This window comes from Vitis vinifera, chromosome 16, assembly GCF_030704535.1.
Source record: "Vitis vinifera cultivar Pinot Noir 40024 chromosome 16, ASM3070453v1".
NCBI classification, from domain to species: domain Eukaryota; kingdom Viridiplantae; phylum Streptophyta; class Magnoliopsida; order Vitales; family Vitaceae; genus Vitis; species Vitis vinifera.
The window spans coordinates 20005275-20031796 of record NC_081820.1 but is presented as its reverse complement, the minus strand read 5'-3'; the positions used below and the strand labels follow the sequence as shown (position 1 = coordinate 20031796).

The 26522-nt window shown below is 31.2% G+C and overlaps 2 protein-coding genes across 2 annotated transcripts; one reads left to right on the top strand and one right to left on the bottom strand.

The window, feature by feature from the left end:
- Nucleotides 1–8628: 8628 nt before the first annotated feature.
- On the bottom strand, nucleotides 8629–10053 carry LOC132255306 (putative F-box protein At5g55150). Its single transcript, XM_059743390.1, has 3 exons — nucleotides 9561–10053; nucleotides 9055–9341; nucleotides 8629–8925 (listed from the first exon to the last, which is right to left on the bottom strand). The coding sequence occupies exons 1-3, from the start codon at nucleotides 10051–10053 to the stop codon at nucleotides 8629–8631; spliced, it is 1077 nt and encodes a 358-aa protein (XP_059599373.1).
- A 12379-nt stretch (nucleotides 10054–22432) lies between these two features.
- On the top strand, nucleotides 22433–22942 carry LOC132255305 (transcription factor TCP9-like). Its single transcript, XM_059743388.1, has one exon. The coding sequence runs from the start codon at nucleotides 22433–22435 to the stop codon at nucleotides 22940–22942; it is 510 nt and encodes a 169-aa protein (XP_059599371.1).
- Nucleotides 22943–26522: the final 3580 nt, after the last annotated feature.

Sequence of the window (26522 nt, the reverse complement as noted above, 5' to 3'; positions counted from 1 at the left end):
TGCAAGTGATGGGGCACTAGGCATAAGTGGTAGTTTCTAAGTAGGAAAAGAAGGTTTGGAGTTTGCTGAAATTACTGCGTGCAAAAATAGTCCCTAAATTTTTAAGATGAAAGTGAGCAATCGGGGATACCAAGAACGGGCTCTCAATTAATCTTTTGGTCTTGATTGTCCGATTTCACCAAACTCAGTTTCCAATACTTAAAAATCAAACATAATTTTGACTAAAGTTGGTAATGAATAAAAAACAATTTAAAATCACTTTTCTTTCTTATTCTTGCAACTTTCAACTCCCTCTGTTTCTTCTTGCCGAACACCGATGAATCCATCTCCCCATCCTCCACCGATGAATCCACCTCCCCATCCTCCACTGATGAATCCACCTCCTCATCCTCCACCTTCTCTTCCTCCTCCTCCAACAAAGGCAGAGCAGGAGCAATGTTCCCATTGCCCTATGAGCATGAAAACAATAGAGAAAGCTCGACTATGGTAAATATAATATAAAAATAAGGATTTTCATTATTTTTAAAATTATTTTACTGCATGTAAAAATGGTGCAAGTGATGGGGCACTAGGCATAAGTGGTAGTTTCTAAGTAGGAAAAGAGGGTTTGGAGTTTGCTGAAATTATACAAATGTCATTCTTAATGATGAACAAAAAGAATGACGATTTCGTAAATATGATATAAAAATAAATATTTTCATTTTTTTTAATCATTTTACTGCGTGCAAAATGATGCAAGTAATGGGGCATTGGGCATAAGTGGTAGTTTTTAAGTAGGAAAAAAGGGTTTGGAGTTTGCTGAAATTATACGAATGTCATTCTTAATGGTAAACAAAATGAATGAAAATTTGGTAAATATAATATAAAAAAAAAGATTTTCAGTTTTTAAAAAATTATTTTACTGCATGTAAAAATGGTGCAAGTGATGGGGCACTAGGCATAAGTGGTAGTGTCTAAGTAGGAAAAGAAGGTTTGGAGTTTGCTGAAATTACTGCGTGTAAGAATGGTCCCTAAATTTCTAAGCTGAAAGTGAGCAATCGGGGATACCAAGAACAGGCTCTCAATTAATCTTTTGGTCTTGCTTGTCCGATTTCACCAAACTCAGTTTCCAATACTTAAAAATCAAACATAATTGTGACTTAAGTTGGTAATGAATAAAAAGCAACTTAAAATCACTTTTCTTTCTTATTCTTACAACTTTCAACTTCCTCTGTTTCTTCTTGCTGAACACCGATGAATCCACCTCCCCATCCTCCACCTTCTCTTCCTCCTTCTCCAACAAAAGCGGAGCAGGAGCAATGTTCCCATTGCCCTATGAGCATGAAAACAACAGAGAAAGCTCAACTCTTATAAATATAATATAAAAATAAGGATTTTCATTATTTTTAAAATTATTTTACTGCATGTAAAAATGGTGCAAGTGATGGGGCACTAGGCATAAATGGTAGTTTCTAAGTAGGAAAAGAGGGTTAGGAGTTTGCTGGAATTATACAAATATCATTCTTAATGGTGAACAAAAGGAATGATGATTTCGTAAATATGATATAAAAATAAATATTTTTATTTTGTTTAATCATTTTATTGCGTGCAAAAATGGTGCAAGTGATGGGGCATTGGGCATAAGTGGTAGTTTCTTAGAAGGAAAAAAGGATTTGAAGTTTGCTGAATTTATACGAAAGTAATTCTTAATGGTGAACAAAAGGAATGAAAATTTGGTAAATATCATATAAAACTAAGATTTTCATTTTTTTTAATCATTTTACTGTGTGCAAAAATGATGCAAGTGATGGGGCATTTGACATAAGTGGTAGTTTTTAAGTAGGAAAAAGGGGTTTGGAGTTTGCTGAAATTATATGAACAAAACGAACGACAATTTGGTAAATATAATATAAAAATAAATATTTTCATTTTTTTTTAAATTATTTTACTGCGTGTAAAAATGGTGCAAGTGATGGGGCACTAGGCATAAGTGGTAGTTTCTAAGTAGGAAATGAGGGTTTGGAATTTGCTGAAATTACTGCGTGCAAGAATGGTCCCTAAATTTCTAAGATGAAAGCGAGTAATCGGGGATGCCAAGAATGGGCTCTCAATTAATATTTTGGTCTTGCTTGTTCGATTTCACCAAACTCAGTTTCTAATACTTAAAAATCAAACATAATTGTAACTTAAGTTGGTAATGAATAAAGAGCAACTTAAAATCACTTTTCTTTCTTATTCTTGCAACTTTCAACTCCCTCTATTTCTTCTTGCTAAACACCAATAATCCACCTCTCCATTCTCCACCGATGAATCCACCTCCTCCACCTTCTCTTCCTCTTCCTCTAGCAGGGCGGAGTAGGAGCAATATCCCCATTTCCATGTATTCCTATCATGCGGACATCATTTGAATCATACATAGTAGTGAAGTCATTTCTTCCAAACAAGAATCCATTCCAACCAGATGGCCATCAATATGTAAGTGTTTACGATTCAGCCTATTGAAAATGTTCTGAGCAATTTCATGAATAATATTAGATTCATACCTGCCAAATATAAAGCACAATATATCAACCTCGAATGAGCTACAATATATATATAATGTTTAATTTTCTTCACATCAGCTGAACTATAGGTGGCAGTTGCCATTAAAAAAAAAACCGTAAAATAGCATTCGAGTTTATTTGTGTGGCTCGTTGGGCAACTTCAAATTAATTATTGATGTTGATTAATATATAAGAAGTATAAGTAACCATTACTTCACATTTGTCATGCCATCCATAGATTTTATCAAGCCCCTAATTTCAATCAATATTACTATAATGGAAAAAACTCTAAAGGCATGTGACTCACTGCAATGAAAAAAAAACTCAGGGATACAAAGAATTGACTCGATTTTTTGGTCATGCTTTCACAATTTCTCCAAACTCAATCTCCAATACTTGAAAGATCAGAGATCATTATCACTTGTTGGTTAATGAAGGATTAATTCAGAATTCAATTCATGTAGCCGTGAATGAGAATGAAAGCAGCTGAAAGATCAAATATGATTTATTTCACAATTACACCTATTTTTCTAATATTTTTTAAAACTTTTTTGAAGTTATTCTTTTTTCTTTTTTAGAAATTCACATACTAAACTTCATTATAAATAACTTTGTTAGTTTTTTTATATATATAATTGTACTTTTACTAATTTTTTACTAAGTAAATAAACTTGAAATTAAGAAAAATTTAATGTTTTTAAATTTGTAAATGAGTCAAGTAATTTTTAAAAATAATTTAAAACTCAAATAGTAAGTTAATTAAAAATACAAGAAATTTGTGGACAAAATTAGTTCAAAATGATTCTTTCTTTTCTACATAAAACCTTTTTTTTTTTTTTTTTTTTTGTGAATTTTCTCATTAAACAAGCATACTCCAAATTAAATAAGATTTAATGCATTGGATTCGTTAGCAAGTATATTAATTTTTAAAATAAATTAAAATTCAAAACACAACACAATTACTAGTGATAATTCACTTACTAAAATCAATCCAAAATGACTTTTTTTTTTTTTTCATATATAACTAGAAAAATGAAATTAAATAAAGTGAAACTTAATTTATTGAATTTTTTAATTAGTTTAATAATTTTTTTAAAATAATTTACAACTCAAAAACAGATCTAATCATTATCTATAATAATAGACCAAAACTAAGACACAATAAGTTATGATTTTATTGTTTTTTCTATGCACATAATAATATTTTTCGAATTTTTTCACTAGGTAAATAAATTCTAAATCAACTAAGGCTTAATGTCTTAAATCCTTTAACAAATCTTCTGATTTTTTAGATGGTGTGAAATTAAAAAAAAAAATGACCTAATTAATTACATAATAAACCAAAACTAATCCAAAATAACATGTCATAATTGAATACTAAAAGTGTAGATGTAATGAAAAGCTTTGCATACTTTAATATTAAAAATATATTAGATTTTATTTGTTTCTAAATTTATTTTAAATAAAATATTATTAATTTTAAATTAATATTATTTATTTTTAATAAAAAAAATTAATTATATTTTATAAAGATGTTAAGATCCATATTTTTATAATATATACTAAAATATTATCATTAATATATTTGTAATTATAAAACTATTTTTAAGTTTAATAAGACTTGAATTAAATTTCATTAGTAAAATAAATTGAATTCACAAAATAAAAATAAGAAAATTATTTTTAAAAATAATTTATCCAAATGGTTATTTATTTTTTTTGTTTTTTGAAAAGTGATTTTAAAAAACTAGTTACTAAATGCTATTTGTTTTTAGAAAATATTAAAAAAATAATTTTTATTCTTTAATTTAAAAATAATTTTTAAATATATACAAGTAAAAGAAGGCATTCCTAATACAAACCCCCTAAATTTCAAAGATGAAAGTGAGCAATCGATGCCAAGAACGGGCTCTCAATTAATCTTTCGGTTTTGCTTGTCCGATTTCACCAAACTCAGTTTTCAATACTTAAAAATCAAACATAATAGGTAATGAATAAAAAACAATTGTTTCTTCTTGCTGAACACCGATGAATCCACCTCCCCATCCTCCACCGATGAATTCACCTCCCCATCCTCCATTGATGAATCCACCTCCCCATTCTCCACCTTCTATTCCTCCTCCTCCAGCAAAGGCAGAGCAGGAACAATGTCTCCATTGCCCTATGAGCATGAAAACAACAGAGAAAACTCGACTTTGGTAAATATAATATAAAAATAAGGATTTTCATTTTTTTTAAATTATTTTACTACATGTAAAAATGGTGCAAGTGATGGGGCACTAGGCATAAATGGTAGTTTCTAAGTAGTAAAAGATGGTTTGGAGTTTGCTGAAATTATATGAATGTCATTCTTAATGGTGAACAAAAGGAATGGCGATTTGGTAAATATGATATAAAAATAAGGATTTTTATTCTGTTTAATCATTTTACTGCGTGCAAAAATGGTGCAAGTGATGGGACACTGGGCCTAAGTGGTAGTTTCTTAAAAGGAAAAGAGGGTTTGGAGTTTGCTGAATTTATATAAATGTCATTCTTAATGGTGAACAAAAGGAATGACAATTTGGTAAATATAATATAAAAATAAGGATTTTCATTTTTTTAATCATTTTATTGCGTGCAAAAATGGTGTGCAAGTGATGGGGACACTAGGCATAAGTGTAAGTTTCCAAATAGGAAGAGAGGGTTTGTAGTTTACTGAAATTATACGAATGTCATTCTTAATGGTGAACAAAATGAATGACAATTTGGTAAATATAATATAAAATAAGGATTTCATTTTTTTTAATCATTTTACTAAGTGCAAAATTGGTGCAAGTGATGGGGCACTGAGCATAAGTGGTAGTTTCTAAGTAGGAAAAAAGGGTTTGGAGTTTGCTGAAATTATACAAATGTCATTCTTAATTGTGAACAATAGGAATGAAAATTTGGTAAATATAATATAAACATAAGGATAAAATAAAATCACAACAAAAAAGTATCTAAATAGGAAAGATGGTTGAAGTGGCTGGAATTATTTTAGAGGAAAAAAAAATAAGGTAAAAGAAAGAGAACAATTAAATTAAATATATAGAATTAAAATAAATAAATGAAATAACTAAATATAAATACCTCAACCTTGTGAATGATGACCACTTGTAGAGTTAGTAGATGTCTTTAGTGCTTGTAGAGTTAGTAGATATCTTTATCACTTGAGAGAATTTCAATTTAGAGAATTGTGAAAAGAGAAATTAGAGAGAATGGTAAACAATATAAAGAGAGAGAATAGACAAAAAATTAAAATGAAAGGTATTTATAGAGGAGTATTGGTGAGTTGTTTACTTATTTACCCCTAAAACTAGTTGTTATATAGTTGGTGATTAAATAGATATTTGACATAAAAATATTATTAGTGAGTGATTTATTTATTTATCCTTTAAACTAGACGTTATATAGTTGTTCATGTATCATCTTTTTATTTTATTTTATTTTATATATTTATTTATTTTTTATCCTACATGTCAAATTTAAAATCCTGAATGTATTTTTCAAGTTTCCATTCTTAAATAAACTCTTCAAAATTCCTATTTCCAAATTTAATTCCTAATTTCCGAAATTCCAATTTTTCAATTCTCCAATTTAATTTTCAATTTCCAAAATTCCAATTTTCACATTTATTTATTTAATCATTATTATTTTATTTATTATTATAATTTTATTTATTTATTTTTTAAAATTCCATCTTTAAATAATTCTTCAAAATTCCTATTTCCAAACTTAATTCCCAATTTCCGAAATTCCAATTTTTCAATTTTCAAATTTGATTCCCAATATCCAAAATTTCAATTTTCACATTTATTTATTTTAATCCTTATTATTTTCATTATTATTATTACTTTATTTATTTATATATTTATTTTAAGATTCCGTCTTTAAATAATTCTTCAAAATTCCTATTTCCAAATTTAATTCCTAATTTCCGAAATTCCAATTTTTCAATGTTCGAATTTAATTTTCAATTTCCAAAATTCCAATTTTCACATTTATTTATTTAATCATTATTATTTTCGTTATTATTATTATTTTATTTATTTATTTTTAAAATTTTCATCTTTAAATAATTCTTCAAAATTCCTATTTCCAAATTTAATTCCAATTTCTGAAATTCCAAATTTTCAATTCCCGAATTTAATTTTCAATTTCCAAAAATTCCAAATTTCAAATTTATTTATTTAATCATTATTATTTTCGTTATTATTATTATTTTATTTATTTATTTTTAAAAAATCCATCTTTAAATAATTCTTCAAAATTCCTATTTCCAAATTTAATTCTCAATTTCCAAAATTCCAATTTTTCGATTTTCGAATTTAACTTCTAACTTCCAAAATTCCAATTTTCATATTTATTTTTTATTATTATCATTATTATTATTATTATTATTATTATTATTATTATTTATTATTATTCTTATTATTATTATTATTGTTATTATTAGTATTATTATTAATATTATTAATATTATTATTATTATTATTATTATTATTATTATTATTTTATTTTCAAAAATTCCATCTTCAAATAATTCTAGAATAATTTTCAAAATTTCAATTTCTTTCAAATTTAATTTCCAAAGTTCTAATTCCTTAAATTAATTTTCAAAACTCTAATTCTCAAATAATTTTAAAAGTTCGAATTCCTTCCAAATTTAATTTCCAAAATTCCAATTCTTAAATTTAATTCCCAAGACTCCAATTTTCAAATAAATTTCAAAAATCCAGTTTTCTCTCGAACAATTTTAATTCCACTCTGGTTTCCAAATAAACTTTTGTTTCTCTTGATTTTACATAAGCAAGAATGAATTTTTCATAATTTCGAAATAATGAAATTTGTGAGACCAATTCATGCAAATAAATTGGGATTTGGTAAAGGCCCTACATATGAGTTTTCTCTTCTTATTGTCAATTGTTATACTTAATGAATGTTGTTTGATCTTAGTCTTGCTCTTTGATATGCATGTGATATATTTTGTATTTGTTATTGCACACTAACTCTATTTCATGATAGCGCTTCATTACTTGTTGTCAAGGTACGCTCTCACTCTCACTTTGTTCATTTATTCATTATCATGACTTGCTTAAAATCTATGATGTCTTTGGTATCCATTGATCTCCTAGTTAATTGTCATACCTGCTTCATTTTATTAGTAGAGACCCATTTTTAGGGGCTTAGAGAGGTGTTATGGCTCACCACCGTACCTTCTCGATAAGTAAGTTGACCCTCGAACCCCGACTCGGTTTTTCATAGACCTACTTTTCCAAATAAGGAGTCACACTTAGGGTTTTTCTTTCTTATTTTGTTTTCCCTTTAAAAAAATAAAACAAAAATAAGTGGTGACTCCAAGTCTTTTTCTAAAAATCAATTTTTCACCAAATAAATAAATAAATAAAAGCGAGTTTCGCCATCAAGTGGAAACGCATTGTGTGAAAATGCGGGGTCCACACATGGCCATGTGAGTGCATGAAACGCTAATGGATTATAAAGTCAAAAACCTGATAATGTAAAGCATAGATAGATTAAAAAAAAAATGTCTTTAGTAAAGGCTAACAATGACATGCACATATGATTAAAAATCATAATCATTTCACTAAAATTGGAACATATGAATAAATAATATAATATAATACATCCCATTAGATATGAATCTCATTGGAAATCATATTTTAGAATATGATTTTGAGATATGATATATTTGGATATGCATATCCTATCCGATTGGATTATAAAGCTTGAATTTGTGTTTTGCTAAGAATGTCGGTTTTTTTTTATGTGTTGATTGACAAGTTTGTCCCTATCATATATTTAAGCCTTTTTATCCTAAAAGAGTTTAAAATTATGAATTGTGGTAAATTATTGATTGGAATGTATCATGGAATTTAGGTTGGTTTCTTTTCCTTCTCTGAAAACCCCTTTCCATTTATCTCCGAGGCCACGACCATGTGAGTGGCATGAAACGCAGGATCTTGGATTTTAATCTAGTGGATTATAAAATAATATGATTAACTAATTCTGACAATTGGAATATATAAATTTACTAAAAATAAATTGAAATATCTAAATAAAAGAAGCTTCACATGAATGTAGGCAATATCCAAATCGGAGGTGGCATCGATCTTTGGGAAGGATTCAATTGGTAGTCTCGTGCAATTGATTTGTGTTTCAAGTTGTATACACCCATGTCAAAAGGATAACCAGGATAACACCATACAGTCTCATCCTCCTTGTCCGCGAAATATATGGAGTTTGGCTCACATCCAGTAAAATCAGAAGCGCGAACTGAAATAGAATGGTTGTCTCCAAGGAATAAGGCAGCATCACCCAAATCCTTTTTCTTAACCCATCCTACATTACCACCATTATCTGCTAGCTGATAAACGTAAAATTTCATAGTAAGAAACTTAAACCTAAACTTAGGAACCCAAAGTAAATCCCCTTCAATTGATTCTACCAGAAAGGCTGACCAAATTGTTGAATTATTTTGAAAACTTTCGACAACTTGTTGAAAAAAAGTTGAACTAGAAGTAGCATCAATCCCAAATCCTCCCTTTGGAACATCAACAATCTTAACTCTCAAATCGGTAAAATTTGTATTGATTTCACAAGATAGAAGTTTTCCGAGGCGGTCCACAGCATAAAACTGGCTTTTCCAATAAAGGATGTCCTCGAAATACCGAAAACCCTTAACTCGAGGACTTGTCTTAAAGAGATAATCAAAGCCACTAGTTTTATTATCAACGTAAGTCCAATCTTCATCACCAGATTTAATGAAGGCTAACCTTTCTTCTACACCATATATAACCATCAGTACGTAATCATCTGGACATACGCTAGGATCTGCAGACAATACACCTTTTATTATGCGGCACTCACTCCCTATCTCTCTCTCTTTTTTTTCTTTTTTTTCTTCTTCTTCTTCTTCTTCTTCTTCATCATCAGTTTCTTCTTCTCCTTGTATTTCATCATCGTCTTCTAAATCAAATGTCATGTCATCGGGGCTCAAACCCAATTCTTCTTCCCCATATTCTTCTCGCAATCGTATTTCATATTCATATCGTTGGAGAACAGAGAGGCGGCGGGTATCTTCAAATTCCAACGCATAACGTTTTTCAAATACCAATCTTCGGATGGGAGGAAGAGTAATGGCGTTGCCGGAGAAGGGATTGAAGAGGATGACGTCCATGGTGACATCGACCATGATCAACCAACCGAGGGAACAGCCGCAACACTTCATATTGTGAGGCATTGGAAACCGGAATTTATACATCTTCTTCTGGGTCACGCTGTGTAAATTACCGATATTGTCTTTTGTACGACTCATCAAGAATGGAACTCCTCTTTGATGAAGAGAGCGACTTTTCAAATTCGCTACCGCAACAGAACGCCATTCCGTACAAGCGGCGCTGAATCTGATAACATCTTCCATTGGCTGTAGCTGGTCTAATATGGAGTGCAGCAAGTCCTTGGGGAGCCAAGCCCATTCACCATCGTCCTCCATAACTGAATCGATAAAGACTAAGCCGGGATAGCCTATATATAGAGGAATAGAAAGAGGTAACCTGATTTTATTACTACTTGGATTCACATATATGCTTTCCTATTATTAACGTAAGAAGAATAGAAAAATTAAAGTTTAATTTTATTATTTTAATGCATTATCTTTTCTTTTCTTTTATTTATTTATTGGACAAAAACAAATTAACTTCTTCGAATTAATCTATATTTAAATTTGTAAACAAATTCACCTATTATGTTATATATAATTTTGTCAAACATTTAAAACTAATTTCGCCAACTCTAATTATTTACTAAATCAATCATGCTATAAGAAAAAATTAATGTTTATACTTAATTTAAATATTAATATTTATTTATTTTTTAGTTAGTTTAAATTAAAGTTGGATATAAAGTTTGAATTTGAGTAGAAGTTTATTATTAGTTTGAATTAAAATAGGAAATAGAATTTGAATTATACTAGACCTCAAATATTGTTATTTATAAATATTTATTTATTTATATTTCTTTTAATTTGGAAAAAAAAAATACAAACAAAAAATGGTAAGAAAGGGCACATATGTATATTTTTAGAATATTCAATGTAAAAAATCAATTGTTTAAATAAGTAATAATAGGAAAGTTCTTACTAATAAGGAAAATATAAAGAAAATATAAAGAAAATATAATAACCTAATAGAAAATTAGGAAAATATTTATTTGGTATATTGACTGAGAGTTTTTTTTTTATAAAGAAAAAATATAAAGAAATATATAATGTATGAGAAATATTGAGAATTTTTATATATAAAAGAGGATTTGAGATGAGAAACATAATAATTTTAATTATTTTCAAATTTTTACGGATTAAATTTACTAAAAAAAAAATCCTAAAATAAGTAAATAATTGTACCAAACATAGCCGGACCGAATTTCAAAATTTAGAGTTAGATACCTTTTCTATTTTTTATTTTTAAAATAAAACGGTAGTAACTTTTATATAAAAGAGTATGGATTTAAAATTATTTTTAAAACTTTTTAAATTTGAGATAGTAAATATTTTTTACTACCTTAAAATTTTTAAACATTTCTTAAAAGTCACGATTTTTTAATATAAAGGTTCTTACATTTTACATGGTAGTTAATTGTCATTTTCTATTTTTTTAAAAATAAAAAATTAAAATTAAAAGTATATACAAACAATATACCCAAACCAGGCTTAATAATTTAATAATCAATTTATATCTTTGTATCCATAAATTTTACCAATGATCCTACAATGTAATCAAAACAATAGGAAAAATGATACGAAATAAAATATTTAATTAAAATTAAAATTTGTAGGGTACAATCTCTGTGGTAATATTTTTTACAAAAAAATATCTTCCTCTTATTCTTTCACTTTGATTATAATTTGGAAGATCAATAAATTCTCAATTAAGTAAATTTGTCAGAGAATATTTATTTATTTATTATTATTATTATTATTATTTTGTTCTCTTTTGATTTCAAAAAGAATATTTGTTTCTTTTTTAAAAAAAAATTGTCAATTAGAGAATATTTATTTAATTTTTTTAATTCTCTTTTAACAATAATTTGGAAGATTTGATTTTATTTGGAAGACTAAATTTTGTAGTCTTCCAAATTTGACCACGTGTCACCTTTTCAACGTATGGCAAGTGTCGAATATGTGTAGGACCAATAGTTTTTTTTTTTTTAAAAAAAAAAACCAATTTAATGATAATTTATTTTACAAAAAATTTTGATGTCTACAATCTTCAAACCAAAGCCTTTATCATATTCAATACAAGGATAATAAAAATTTGTAGGGTACCAATTTCGTGAAAGAGGGAAATTGAATTTTGAATTCCCAAAATTTGATTGCTTTATTCAAGGAATTTGGTTCCTTAATTTTAGCAACTTTTCTCCTCCTTTCTTTAAGTTTTGCCAACAAAAATGTTTATTATTATCTTTTTATTCTATTTTTTGTTTTTTTTTTTTACTTCAATGGGAGATTTGTTTTTCATTTTTAGGAAACTTGTCAAAAAGAAAATATTTAGTCTTGTAGCAAACTTATAGTGTGGACCCCGTATTTTACTCGATGCGTTCCTACTCAATGGCGCGACTTGCTTTTTATTTATTTAGTGAAAATATGATTTTTAGAAAAAGACTTTGAAGTCGCCACTTATTTTTATTTTATTTTTAAAGGGAAAAAAATAAAATAAGAAAGAATGTGAAAAATTGAGTCGGGTCCGGAGGTCAGGTTACTTATTGAGAAGGTACGGTAAAAAGACCGAAACACCCCTCTAAGTTCGTCTCTACTAAGTAAGGTGAAGTAAACATGGTAATTAACTAGAAAATTAATAGATACCAATAAAATGATCAAATAATAAAAGGAATCATGTATGAGAATAAGCAAAGTGGGAGTGAGAGCATATCTTGGCAGCAAGTAATATTGCGCTATCATGAAAACAAGGTTAGCTCAAGTATAAAATTATCACATGTATATCAAAGAGTAAGACAAAGATCAAGCAATATACATTAAGCATAACAATTGACAATCAAAAGAGATCATATGTAGGACTCCCACCAAAGCCCAATTTATCTTGCATGAATTAGTCTTACAAATTCCATTATTTTAGAATTATGAAAAATCTATTCTTACTTATTTAAAATCAAAGAAAACGAAAAAAAAATTATTTTAAAATCAAAGAAAATTTGAGAAAAGTGCTTACTTGAAAGGAAAGGTAGCAAATTTATTTAAAAATAGGATTTTTAGCGACTTAGAACCCTAATGGATGATGAAAAGTGGTAGGATAAAAAAAAATTGAAAACCGGAGTGAAATTAAAATTATTTGAAAGAAAACTAGAGTTTTGGAATTTATTTAAAAATTGAAGTCTTGAAAATTATTTGAAAATTGGATTTTTGAAAATTAATTAAAGAATTGGAATTTTGAAAATTATTTGAAAATTGGAGTTTTGAAAATTAAATTTAAGAATTGAAATTTTGGAAATTAAATTTTGAAAGAAATTGGAGTTTTGAAAATTGAAGTTTTGAAAATTAAATTTAAGAATTGGAATTTTGGAAATTAAATTTTGAAAGAAATTGGAGTTTTGAAAATTATTTGAGAGTTTGGAGTTTCAAAAATTAAATTTAAGAATTAGAATTTTGGAAATTAAATTTGAAAGAAATTGGAAATTTGAAAATTATTTGAGAGTTTGGAGTTTTAAGAATTGGAGTTTTGAAAATTAATTTTGAAAGAAATTGGAATTTTGAAAATTAATTGAGAATTGGAGTTTCGAAAATCAAATTTAAGAATTATAATTTTGGGAAATTAAATTTGAAAGAAATTGGAATTTTGAAAATTATTTGAGAGTTTGGAACTTTAAAAATTAAATTTAAGAATTGGAGTTTTGAAAATTAAATTTGAAAGAAATTGGAATTTTGGAAATTAATTGAGAATTGGAGTTTGGAAATTAAATTTGAAAGAAATTGGAATTTTGAAAATTAAATTTGAAAGAAATTGAAATTTTGAAAATTATTTGAGAGTTTGGAGTTTTAAAAATTAAATTTAAAAATTGAAAATTTGAAGAATTACTTGAGAATGGAAATTTTGAAAATTAAATTTAAAAATTGGAATTTTGAAAAATTAAACATATTCATTCAAAATTTGCTTGGGACTGTCGTCTACATATTGCAAATAATCATGGCAAGCATCCAAGTTTGAGCAGGTGTCAACTATCAATCACAGATAAAATTGGACGGCTGGAAGTTGGCAGTGAAACTGTGATAGACAAAAGCAAGTCCATTAAGACCTTCCTAATGCAAATTTTTGAGGTAATCCTTATTTTTTTTGGACTCAGAGTATCCTTTTCATTTCCTTTTGATTTTTTCAAAACTGTTCAAAGATACTTCCCTTTTTGGTACTCAAGAGTCGTCTCCTTATAGTTGTGGACCCTTGAGGCTTATTCTCAAGGAATGAAGTTGGATAACCCATAAATTTAAGAATTTGACACCATCTAAGGGATATGCGGTATTATAACTATGGCCATGATAGCACCAACACTGCCTCAAAACTTGGACCTTAGTTGGCTGTGAGCAGTCTTAGGGTCATGAAAACTCTGGGTCAGCCTATAGAAACTAACATTAACTTCAGTAGGTAAAAGCCTGTGATTCCATGGAGACTTGAGTGTCACTCAATTAAGCAAGGATGCAGGCATTTGGTCTTGCACAGGTTTGCAATCATACTGATTTTGAACTCTCCCTTTCTGTGTAAGAGAGAATTTATTGACATCACATGTCATATATGTACCATCCATATTCTACAAAATGTTTTTCTTTGTGCAGCTATGATCCTTTGTAATTCTTAAATTTCTTTTTTAAAATTTTGAGAATATTCTGCTTTACTCATGTAAACAAACAGGAATCTGGTAATACTGACATTGAAGGAGTGGATTCAACAAATGCATGCTATGGTGGGACTGCAGCTTTATTCAATTGTATAAATTGGGTGGAGAGTAGTTCATGGGATGGGCGTCATGGACTTGTTGTGTGCACCAACAATGCTGTATGATCTCTTTCTTAATGGGCCTAGACTTTCTTCATCCATTGTTTATTTGAAAGATTTAGTTGTAGTTGGAAGTAGAGAAGCAAATGGCTTCTAAAAGAGCTGGCTTTCTATGAAATGTTATGGAGGGAATTTGTATGTGGGGCTCAGACCCCAAACATATTATCAAGCCCTGTAACTGGACAGTGGGCATGTTTTGTTTGCTTGGCCTTATGATGAGTTCGCCCTAGAAGATTGTCTATTCTTAAACTATTATGATTGGATGATTTTGGATATCTAACTTGAAGACTACAAAATTGTGCTTGCTTTTATGAATAATGAATAAAGGCTTCAAAGCAGCCAAAATCCACTTCAACTCTTGATTTTGAAGCTGCCATATCCCTATTCAAACTAAGCTGTCAGGCAAAGGTTGTATGAAAAGAAGAAGAATTGGCTGAATAATTATTATTGATGTTGAAGTGTGTATTTATACAAGGAGGTTTGAGATCTTTCTCTACAAGTCAGGAATCAGCTTACCATATTCTAGACTATCCATCTATAAGTCAGGAATTACAATAGGAAAACTAACATATACAAATCATCTATTCTTAATATGGAAGATTTAGAAAGATTGACTTTCTAACACTCCCCCTCAAGTTGGAGAGTGGATATCCTGCACTCCCAACTTGCGAATCATAGGAGCAAAAAACTCCTTTCCCAATGGTTTAGTCAAAATGTCTGCAAGTTGGTGCGCTGAGCTCACATGTCTTGTAATAATGGAACCATCTTGGATCTTGTCCCTAATATAGTGACAATCCATCTCAATGTGTCTAGTACGCTCATGGAAAACAGGGTTGGCTGCAATGTGCAATGCTGCCTTGTTGTCACAATACAGTAAGGCAGGTTCCTTATGTAAAACACCCAAATCTTTCAAAAGGTATCGAAGCCATGTCAACTCACAACAAGCTCCTGTCATTGCACGATACTCTGCTTCGGCTGAAGAGAGTGACACTGTTTTTTGTCGCTTTGATCTCCAAGAAATCAGTGAAGGTCCAAGGAATACATAGTAGCCTGTAGTGGACCTTCTAGTAAGTGGACAACCTGCCCAATCAGAATCACAATAGGCTCTCAATCTAAAATCATTATTCGAAGAGAAGAACAGACCCTGACCAGGTGCATTCTTGAGATAATGTACAACTCTGAACGCTGCTTCCATATGAGCCTTTCTCGGTTGATGCATAAACCGGCTTAACACATGAACTGCATAAGTGATATTTGGCCTCGACACAGTTAGATATATTAACCTTCCAACCAATCTCCTATAACGACCTTGATCCTTGAGCAAATCGCTCTTATCAGACAATTTCAATCCTCGTTCCATAGGTGTATCAATAGGGGCAGCGCCCAACAATCCTGCATCCTCAATAATCTCTAATGCATACTTACGTTGGGAAATAAAAATCCCATTTTTAGAAGCAGAAACCTCAATGCCAAGAAAGTATTTTAAATCACCCAGATCTTTGAGATGAAAATGACTATGTAGAAATTTTTTTGTTGTAGCAATGCTCACAGGATCATTTCCAGTAATCAGAATATCATCAACATATATCAAGAGGGCAGTAAAGGACTTGCCTTGTTTTCTGGTGAACAAAGAATAATCGGCTCGAGATTGTGCATAACCGGCGGATTGAATAGCTTCTGAGAACTTGGCGAACCACTGGCGAGAAGCTTGTTTCAGACCGTAGAGTGATTTATGAAGGCGACATACCAAGTTTTCCTCCCCCTGTCGTCGAAGCCCTAGCGGCGGAGACATATATATTTCCTCATGTAAGTCGCCATGAAGAAAAGCGTTGTTAACATCCATTTGATGAATAGACCAGTCACGGGCTGCGGCCAATGCAAGCAAGCAGTGGACATATATGATCTTGGCGGTGGGAGAAAAGGTATCCTGATAATCGACACCTTCTAATTGAGTAAAGCCTTTCGCTACCAATCGTGCTTTGTAACGCTCAATAGACCCATCTGAACGGTGTTTAATTTTATACACCCATCGACAGTCAATCGGTGTCTTGCCGGCCGGAAGTGGAGTGAGAGACCAAGTGCCATTAGCTTGGAGAGCTTGCAATTCAGAACGCATTGCCTTCTGCCACTCAGGATGAGCGGCTGCTTCCGAATAAGACCTGGGTTCTGTGACAGCACTATGTTGAGCAACAAAAGATCTATATGTAGGCTTATATCTGTGATAAGAAACATAATTGGCCAGTGGATATCGTGTACCTTTAGTTGGACCTGGAATCAAGGAAGACGATTGATTGGAGGAAACGTGGGAGCAAACATAATCGTGGAGCTTGATTGGCGGGGCGATATGGCGGCTAGAGCGACGGAGCGGAGTGGCTGGTTTGGGTGAGTGTGTTTCTGGTGAAAAGATGGGTGTCTCAGCTGGAGGAGCGGATGGGATGGATGCAAACGGTGGCCCCGGAGAAGGCGATACTAGAGTTGTAGAAGGCGATGGTGAAGGGTTTGGATCAATCTGAGAAGAAGGTTCGATAATGAGTTCGGAAGGTCGAGAAGGAGAGGAAAAGTCATCATTTTCTGTGGTGGGAGACGGTGTGCTTGTGTGGTTGGAAAGAAGAGGGGAAAGTGCGTGAGAAGTAGAGTCAAAGGAGGAAGAGATGTCGTGGGCCACTAAGGGGATTGGACCAGAATTATGGGTCAACGAAGGGAGAGTAGAGTTGGGCTTGAGAGAGACATAAGGAAGAATATCTTCATGAAATTTGACATCTCGGCTAGTAAAGACCTTTTTGGTTGATAAATCAAATAATTTGTATGCTTTCTGACCAATAGGATAACCAATGAAGATGGATGGCATGGCACGGTAATCAAATTTGTGAGAGGTGTGAACATTGGTGGCATAGGCTAAACATCCGAAAACACGGAGATGGGAGTAAGAAGGTGGTTTTGAGTAAAGCAATTCAAAAGGAGTTTTGAAAGACAATATTGGTGAAAGTAACCGATTGATGATATGTACGGCAGTGAGAGCACACTCCCCCCAAAATTGAGTGGGAACTTGAGCATGGAATTTCAAAGCTCGGGCTACTTGTAAAATATGACGATGTTTGCGTTTCACAACCCCATTTTGTTGAGGGGTGTAAACACAAGAATGTTGAAAGATGACACCATTATCTTGGAAAAAGGAACGAAGTGAGGTAAATTCTCTACCATTGTCACTTCGAAAAGTTTTAATGCGAAATTCAAATTGTGTGAACACATAGCTGAAGAAGCGTTTTAAAAGTGATTGTGCTTCATCTTTATGTCGCATTAAAAATATCCAAGTGAAACGTGTATAATCATCGACAATAGTGAGAAAGTAATGGGCACCAAACAGAGAAGGGTGTCGATAACGTCCCCAAATGTCACAATGAATAATCTCAAAAGGTTTTGTAGAAGAAATAGCACTAGTACCAAAAGGTAAACGACTTTGCTTAGCCAAAGGACATATAGGGCAAGCATTATTGGACTGAACAGAAAAATTCAAAAAATTCTTGGCAATGAAACTCAAACGAGAAGGTGATACATGGCCTAAGCGACTGTGCCAGAGATCAGTGGAAGAGATGGCGAGATTGCAGGCTGGTTGGTTTGTGGATGAGGAATGGTTGGTTAAAGATTTCTCCGTCGCTAGTGCCACCAAATAGTATAGTCCGTCACGTTGTTTACCCAAACCAATCGTCCTCCTCGTAGCCAGATCCTGCAAAATACACCAATAAGGGAAAAACGTCACTGAACAATTTAGACCTCTTGTCAAACGACTAACTGATATTAAATCAACTTTGAATGTAGGCACAGATAAGACATCATGCAGATAATAGACGGAATTCAGAGGCAAAGTCCCTTTCGTAACGATATTCGCTTTTTCTCCACTAGGCAATAATACGGGCGGTAACGAGCAATTTTTATCTTTATGCAATAACTTAGAGGATGAAGTAATATGATCTGTTGCCCCACTATCAATAATCCAATTGCGGGAAGCGACTTTGGACAAACCTGGCTTTGTTACCGCATTCACTTTGGAACTAGAGTTTTCATCTTGGTTATTAAGAAGTGACAAAAGTTGCTTGAGTTGGGCTTCTGACAATGCAACTGCAGGTTTCCCTTCATCTGCCTCAGAAACTTGGTTAGCCGCAGAAAAACTTTTATTCCGATTTGAGTTTGAGCCTAAGTTCATTCTTGCTTTAGGATGGTCTGGTGGGTATCCATGTAGTTGAAAACACTTTTGGACCCAATGACCCATATCTCCACAATACGAGCACTGGGGACGTCCTCTACCAGAACCCATGCGGCGCCGATCTTGATCAAAAAATGGTCTGCCATCTTGTCCTTGAGAAGACCGATTCTCCCGAAAATTTTGAGAACCAGAGGGGCGATTAGTCGGTTCCATCCTTCTTGTGTTCGATCGATCTATTCCGTCCTTCCAAGTTGTCGAAGACTTGCCGTTGCTACGCACGGCCATAGCAGCACTTGCGGCAGATTCCGCTGCTGCGTTCGTCGAAGTGAGGAGGCGTTGCTTTTCTTCTTGAGAGATAGAGGAGTATGCTTGGCGGACAGAAGGAAGAGGATTCATCAGGAGGATTTGCCCGCGAATATCACTGTAAGATTCATTCAAACCCATCAGAAATTGCATCAATTTTTGTTGATCTTGTTGTGCCCCATGTGCTGCAGCGTTGTAGGAAGCCAGTTCATCCCACAGGCCTTTCAATTTTGTGTAATAGGCAGAGACAGAGAGTTGCTCTTGTCGAAGACAAGCAATATCTCGCTGAATTTCAAAGATGCGAGGCGCATTGCTCTGAGAGAATCGCTCACAGAGATCTTCCCAAACTTCATGAGCAGTAGAATAATAAATTACACTGTCCGCAATTTCTGGATTGAGAGTATTGACGATCCAAGAGTGAACCATGTCGTTACACCGTGACCAAGTCGCATAACCTTCAGGATCAATTTCTTCTGAAGGAGCCTTGATCGAGCCATTAACAAAACCCAATTTGTTCTTGGAGTTTAAAGCTAGAATCATAGCCCTTTTCCAAGCCGAATAATTGTCTCCATTCAAAGATTTGGAAATCAAAACCAAACCTGGGTGATCTGAATGGTGAGTGAAATAGGGATTGGAGAGATCTGCCTTTGAGAAATTCGTAGGAATCTCTGATTTTGCCATGATGATTGAAGAAAAGAGATGCTACACGAGAGAGATTAGAGTGCAACAATGAATCAGGATTTTAGTCCTGCTCTGATACCATGAAAAGAAGAAGAATTGGCTGAATAATTATTATTGATGTTGAAGTGTGTATTTATACAAGGAGGTTTGAGATCTTTCTCTACAAGTTAGGAATCAGCTTACCATATTCTAGACTATCCATCTATAAGTCAGGAATTACAATAGGAAAACTAACATATACAAATCATCTATTCTTAATATGGAAGATTTAGAAAGATTGACTTTCTAACATTGTAAGGATAAATAAATTAAGCACATCCTTTCAATGAGCCTTTGGATTTAGAACCCAAGCTCCAACAGGGTGGACATGGTTACCTGCGTTCTCTTTGCCATTTTTATTTCACCGGTTCAAGGACATCACATCTAAAGGGACCTCCCTTGTTTCAGGTCTATGCAGAAGGTCCAGCCCGACCAACTGGAGGAGCAGCTGCCATTGCCATGCTGGTAGGACCTGGTGCACCTATTGCTTTTGAAAGCAAATTTAAAGGCAGTCATATGTCTCATGCCTAGGACTTCTACAAGCCCAATCTTGCGAGTGAATACCCTGTAATGCTTCTTCACATTTTCTGTCATTTTTATTGAAAATTTAGATAATCAATCTGGTTTCTTTATGATACTTTTGCATATAATTGCCTGTTAATGTATTGGAAAGTTTTGTTCACAATTCTCTGTTTAGGAGCTCATTTTCCACAACTTTGTTCTATGTTTAAAGCACATGATGATCCAGGGAATTCCATTTCTGATACCATTTTCACATTTCCCATATTAATCATTTTATGTTGAACAACCAAAGGTTACAAAAATGTAATAAACATAGTGTTATTAAACTGAAAACCATGCCAACATTTTGATGTAAAGTTGAACATCATCAGCTTTGCTGTTGCTCCTATTAGCCAACCTTTTATTCTTTTATAAGATGGTCTTCTAGTATAGTTTGGAAGAACCATGACCAAAAGAGAGAAGGGACTGGGCAAGGTAATGCATTGTTCTGATCAAACGTAGAAGAACTTATATTCTTTCATAGAGTTGCAGTGAGAACTTGGTCTTGACAATTTAAACCCATTAAGGAGGATGAGAAGAGTCAAAATGGATAGTAGAATAGTAATTTCATCGGGCCAAACACATTGTAACATAATATAAAATGACAAATACACACCAATTTAGGGCATAAAAGTACAACAATTTTGAATGAAAATCCACTAAATTGATGATGATTCACATCATTTTCTATAGGGAGTTACCTTTGATAAACCATTTCGTGAAACCCTTGATTCTTGCAAATTAAATATAAATTCATATATTACACAAAAAGAAACATATATAAAATACAAAATATGTTTTCTTTTATGCTAACCTAATTCTTTTTTTGTCAATTGATATTTATGAATGAGTATTTTTAGGATAAAGCTATATCAATATCGATAACTTCGATGATTTCAAGTTCAAAGTTCTTCAAAATATAACAACTAGTCTCAGCTGCTTATGCTTCAATCATCATGTGGACTCAAAGAGTTCCTCTACACACGTGTTTGATAGTTGAATGCTCATACCATGCCCCTCTACTTTGATATGTTGGTCTATTGGATTTTCCGTTGTTGGTGAAATGAATTATAAATAATTTAGGATAAGAAAGATACAAAAATTGAGAATTTGTATGCAAGATAAAGAGTAGCAATAAAAAAGAAAAAAAAAAAAGATGATAATCATAGAAATTCACTTATCTTATCTTAGTGTAAAGTCAATTCAACAATATATAAATAAGAAATTGGATGGCTAGAACCATGTGAATTTGTGGATATAATTAAAATTAAATGAAATAAAAATGTTAAATATCTATCATTTCATAGATATCAATTTTTAATAAATAAAATATTGTAAATGATTCAAATATATTTATTTATTATCTTTGTACATGTCTATTCAATTTCAACTTTTATCCTAACTTAGCATCTAATTAATAATGTAGTATGGTTTTGAATTTATACAAATAATATATTTTGAAAAATAATTAATAAATATAACATAAAAAATTGGACTAGCATTTGTTGACTTGTATTATACTATATGCCCTTTTATATTATTAAATTCAATAATGACATCATAAATGTGTGAGATAGCATTTATTTCTAATAAGCCACCACCTATATGGATAAAAAAAATCATTAAGATGGCATTAAATATTGTCTTATACAAGGAAAATTTATTATAATGGTGTCATTAAAGTGAAAAAATTATTATTATTATTATTATTATTATTATTATTGTCTTCCTTATTTAATGCAAATATTAGTCTTATCTAATAACATTTTAAAATAATTTTTCAATGGGTAAAATGGTTTTTAAAAATTTATATTGTCCTAACTGTCTCATAGTCACCTTCCATTGAATCCTTCCATTGAATTCATGAACTTACTATGGTTTGCATCTTATGGTTTCTTGCCCTTATATAGAATTGGGTCTCTCCTTACCATCAAGCATCCACTAATTTTCTAGGTTTGTTCTTTTCAATATTTTCCATTTTTGTTTTTAATTTTTTAACATTTTAGTACGAAAAACTTGAAGAAGTGTGAATGGCGTCGCCCTCGAATCCAAATGAGGAAAACCTTTCAATTGAGAAGCCTACAACATTAGAAATCTCTGCGGCTTTTCCTGCCTCTTCTGATTCCGTTTCCAAGTCATGGGAGGCCGAGGGAGAACAAGAAATATCGATGAAAACAGTGATAGCATTGCCGAAAAAGCGGGCAGTGGATCGACATGTGAAAGTGGAAGGGCGTGGCAGGAGGATCCGGATGTCGTCGGATTCCACAGCGAGACTATTTGAGCTGACAAGGCAGCTAGGCCTCAAATCAGAAGGCGAGACCATCCGTTGGTTGCTGAAAAACGCGGAGGCTGATATTATTAGAGCCACAGGGAGCGGCACTATTCCGGCGATCGCAACATCGGTGGGCGGAACTTTGGTGGTTCCAAGGGTAACAACAGGAGAGGCCGCAGCAACAACATCAAATGCAGGGAGTGGCGAAGGCCTATCAGAATCGTGTGGGTTGGCTCCCATTTATTCTGCTGCACCTCGAGGGCCTTGATTTTGGTGAGAATACAAATACAACAACCTTTTTAAAAGAGATTGTTTTATATTGTTCCATTAATATATTCCATTTAATTTATTGAATTTTTTTTAAACAAACATTTTTGGAAAATTTGGGATGACGGTTGTGATGTTTTCTTTTCTTTTTTTTTTCTTTTTAATTGAAGTTATGCTAAAAATTGCATTTGTTGAATTGAAAATTGAGTCCTGTATTAACATGCAATGATGAAACAATTTTATTAGTATGAATTTGAAAAAAAATAAAAAATCTTCGAACATGTCATTTTTGACATTTTTTTAATCGAAGTAGGTTGAAAACCACATTTGTTAAATACAATATTAATTAAAATAAAAGTTATATTACCATAATCTCATTTTATTTAATTGAAGTCGTGTTAAATATTACGTTAGAACGAGTTAAATGAATTATAATTATATTAACATGAAATATTAATACTATGAATAAAAAATATTTTTCATGCATATTTGTCATTTTCAATACCAGGTTTTTTTAAGTATGTTAAAAATCGCATTTAGTGAGTGTGGAGTCAAATAATATTGAAATTATATTAACATAAACCATCGTTATTTGTATGAATACAAAAATGTTCTTCTCCTAAAGAGTATGTTTTGAATTTTGAACTATTTTTTGTCAAGATATATAAAGCAAGTTCAAGTGAAATTAAAATATTACATTGATATCTTTTTAGTTCAAATGTAAATGTATATTTGTTATGTGGATTGTGAAATTTCTATTGATCATAATAAGCATTAATCTTCAATGCCTATTCTTGTTTTGCAGGATGAAAGGCTTGAATAAAGTGTGGTTTTACTACACAAATTGCATCAATTGTTTAATGTAGGTTAGTTTACAATGGAGTTGTTCCCTTTCCCTATCCATTACCCTTTCCTCTCAATTGATTCTTCTCTTCTTGCTTTAAGGAACTTTCAACTTGTCCAAGTTTTTAGCTTGAAAATGCCTTAATTCATGTTGATGTCCTTGGATAACTATGCATTAGTAAAAACAAAGGAATGGAGGAAAGATATCCTTGAAAATTAATAATGAAAGTTTGCAATTTCAAGGTCCTAAGATGAATCCAATAGGTATCTCTACTATAAGATTTAATTAGTAAGATCACTAAACGTTGCATCTTAGTAGTCGAGATACGTCTTGTATTGTGCAAGAATGTTTTGAATGTAGTGGAATTAGATATCTAAGTATTTGCTTGGATATAATTTATGTTTTTTGTTTGAAATTAGAAAATAGGAATAATTTTTATATAAGTTACAACTCGTAAAGGCTTATATTGAAAGATGATAGTTCTAAAGCTTGTTTAAAGAAATTGAGGTTAAAATTTTTAACCAACTCAAATTAAAAAAAATTTAAAGTGATTTTTAAAGACACAAGGTAAATTCGTATTTTTTTGTATAAGATATTTTATATTGTTAGATCAATATGTTCCAAAAAAGAAAAAGGCAACCAAGAACACAAAGAAAGGTAAAAGATCATGTCTAAAAGTGTCATTTTATGCTATATCATTGTATGTTTTAGTTAACAATGATGTGCATAATGTTAAACAATAACACTTAAATGAATCTCATTTTCATTAATTTTATCAATGACACTTGTAGAAGCGTGATCTTTGAAGATTTTCTATTAAAAGTAATATTTTTGTCTCATTATTAATATAATGGATTTGCTATATAATTAAATAAACAAAAAGGGAAACAATTACAAACCATAAAATTAAATTAAATTTTACTAATTAAAATATCTTCAAATATCGATATACAATAACCTAGTTCAAACAATTAATGTAACTACTTATGTATAATAATTACTTTTAAATTTGTTAATTATATCGAAATATTTCAACATGTATTCCAATCTATATCATGCAATTTAAATCCAAGATGGTTCAAAATTTAATCTTTAATATTTAATGATTTAAGTTAAAATTTATTTTTGAGAAACATAAAAAGAAAGAGATGTGAAGAAAAATGAGAATTTAGAGGAAAAAAAACATCTATTTTGAACAAACGTTGAGTTATAAACAATGTGTGATGTGCATATGCATTTTATAATCAATTTTAAGAGGGTGTACCATTATAGTTGGAGATCGGAGAACTCCAAGCCCTACATAACAAAAACATGGTATCGAGGCTTCATCATTAAATATCACCATCCAAATTACTTACAAGTATAACAATTGGTGTATAGGTTTTGTATTTATATATAGCATTCACATTTATCTTGAAATCATGGACCCTCCTCTTTAACATCACATATAATATTTACCACCATTGGTCACTCGAAATTATCCAAATTACACATATTTTGATGATAGTAATAAATAAAATTATTTAAAAATGTACATAAATGAAGTATGAAGGTCGAATGAAGAACACTAAAATGTGGGTCTTACAAGGTGTACAAAAAATGGAGCTCAATTTAATATTTGACTTGATATATCTCAAACTCCAACTTAAAGCTAGAAAGCAAAAGAGATGGTGTTCAAAACTATATTGGACTTAATTTGTAACCATCAAATTAAATGCCATAGCCACAAAGTCATCAATTAAATTTTTCTATTTAGAGAAAAGAAACATTTCAGTGATCTTTCAACTCAATGCTTCTACATCTAACTTTCCTACATGAATCTTCTAATTGTCCTTAATTTCTATCTCGCCTCCCTACAACTCATTCTTTAATTGCAACCCAACAGCCCATTTTCTATCAAAGCTCTAAAAGAAAAGTTAGAAAACCAAATTGTCAAAATAAGAAAATGAAACCTTTTCCTAAAAGAAGGAATGGAAATTGACCATAAACAAAGACAGATTTTTAAGTCTTGGTACAATAGATATAAGGGTTAATTGGTTAAAGGGGTCAAAATAACCTCCATATTTGCAAATATAACCCACCAGTCAAAAAGGAAAAAAGTTAACCCGGTTGAGACAAAAATGTCCTTCTTCTTTTATCTCTCCAACACATAGAATTTCTCCTCTTCTCCTTCATTTACAGAATGACTCCTCATTTTTCCAAAAAAAATATCTCATCGTCTTCTTCTACTTCATTATTTTTCTTTGGTGCATAAAACGGAAAAGTCATCTCCTCTTCCGCTTCATTTACAAAACGATTTCTCATCTTTCATCATCTTATTTTATTTCATTATCTTCATTTGATGCACAAAACAAAAATATCATTTTTCCTTCAAAAACCCTAGAAATCCTCTATTTCATTCCGAATCCTTAGAAAAATTGTTATTATATTTTTTTCAAGTTATCACATATTATATCTTCAAGCACAAAGGAAACAATGAGTTCATTGAAGAGTGATAGGAGAAAAAGATTTTAAAAAGTGGCAAAAAAGAAAAAATGTCAATTGTGAACAGAAGAAAAAAGTGAAGCAGAAGAAAGTGAAGCAAAAGAAAGCGAAGCTACTAAGCAAAAATCCCACCTACTGTGAAATAATGATTGTGAACTTAAATGTGGTTAAGTTCAGGTGAAATTTTTTTGCTATGAACTTAATTGTGGTCAAGTTCTTTGTTAATGGAACTCAACTACTGTTAAGTTCAGAT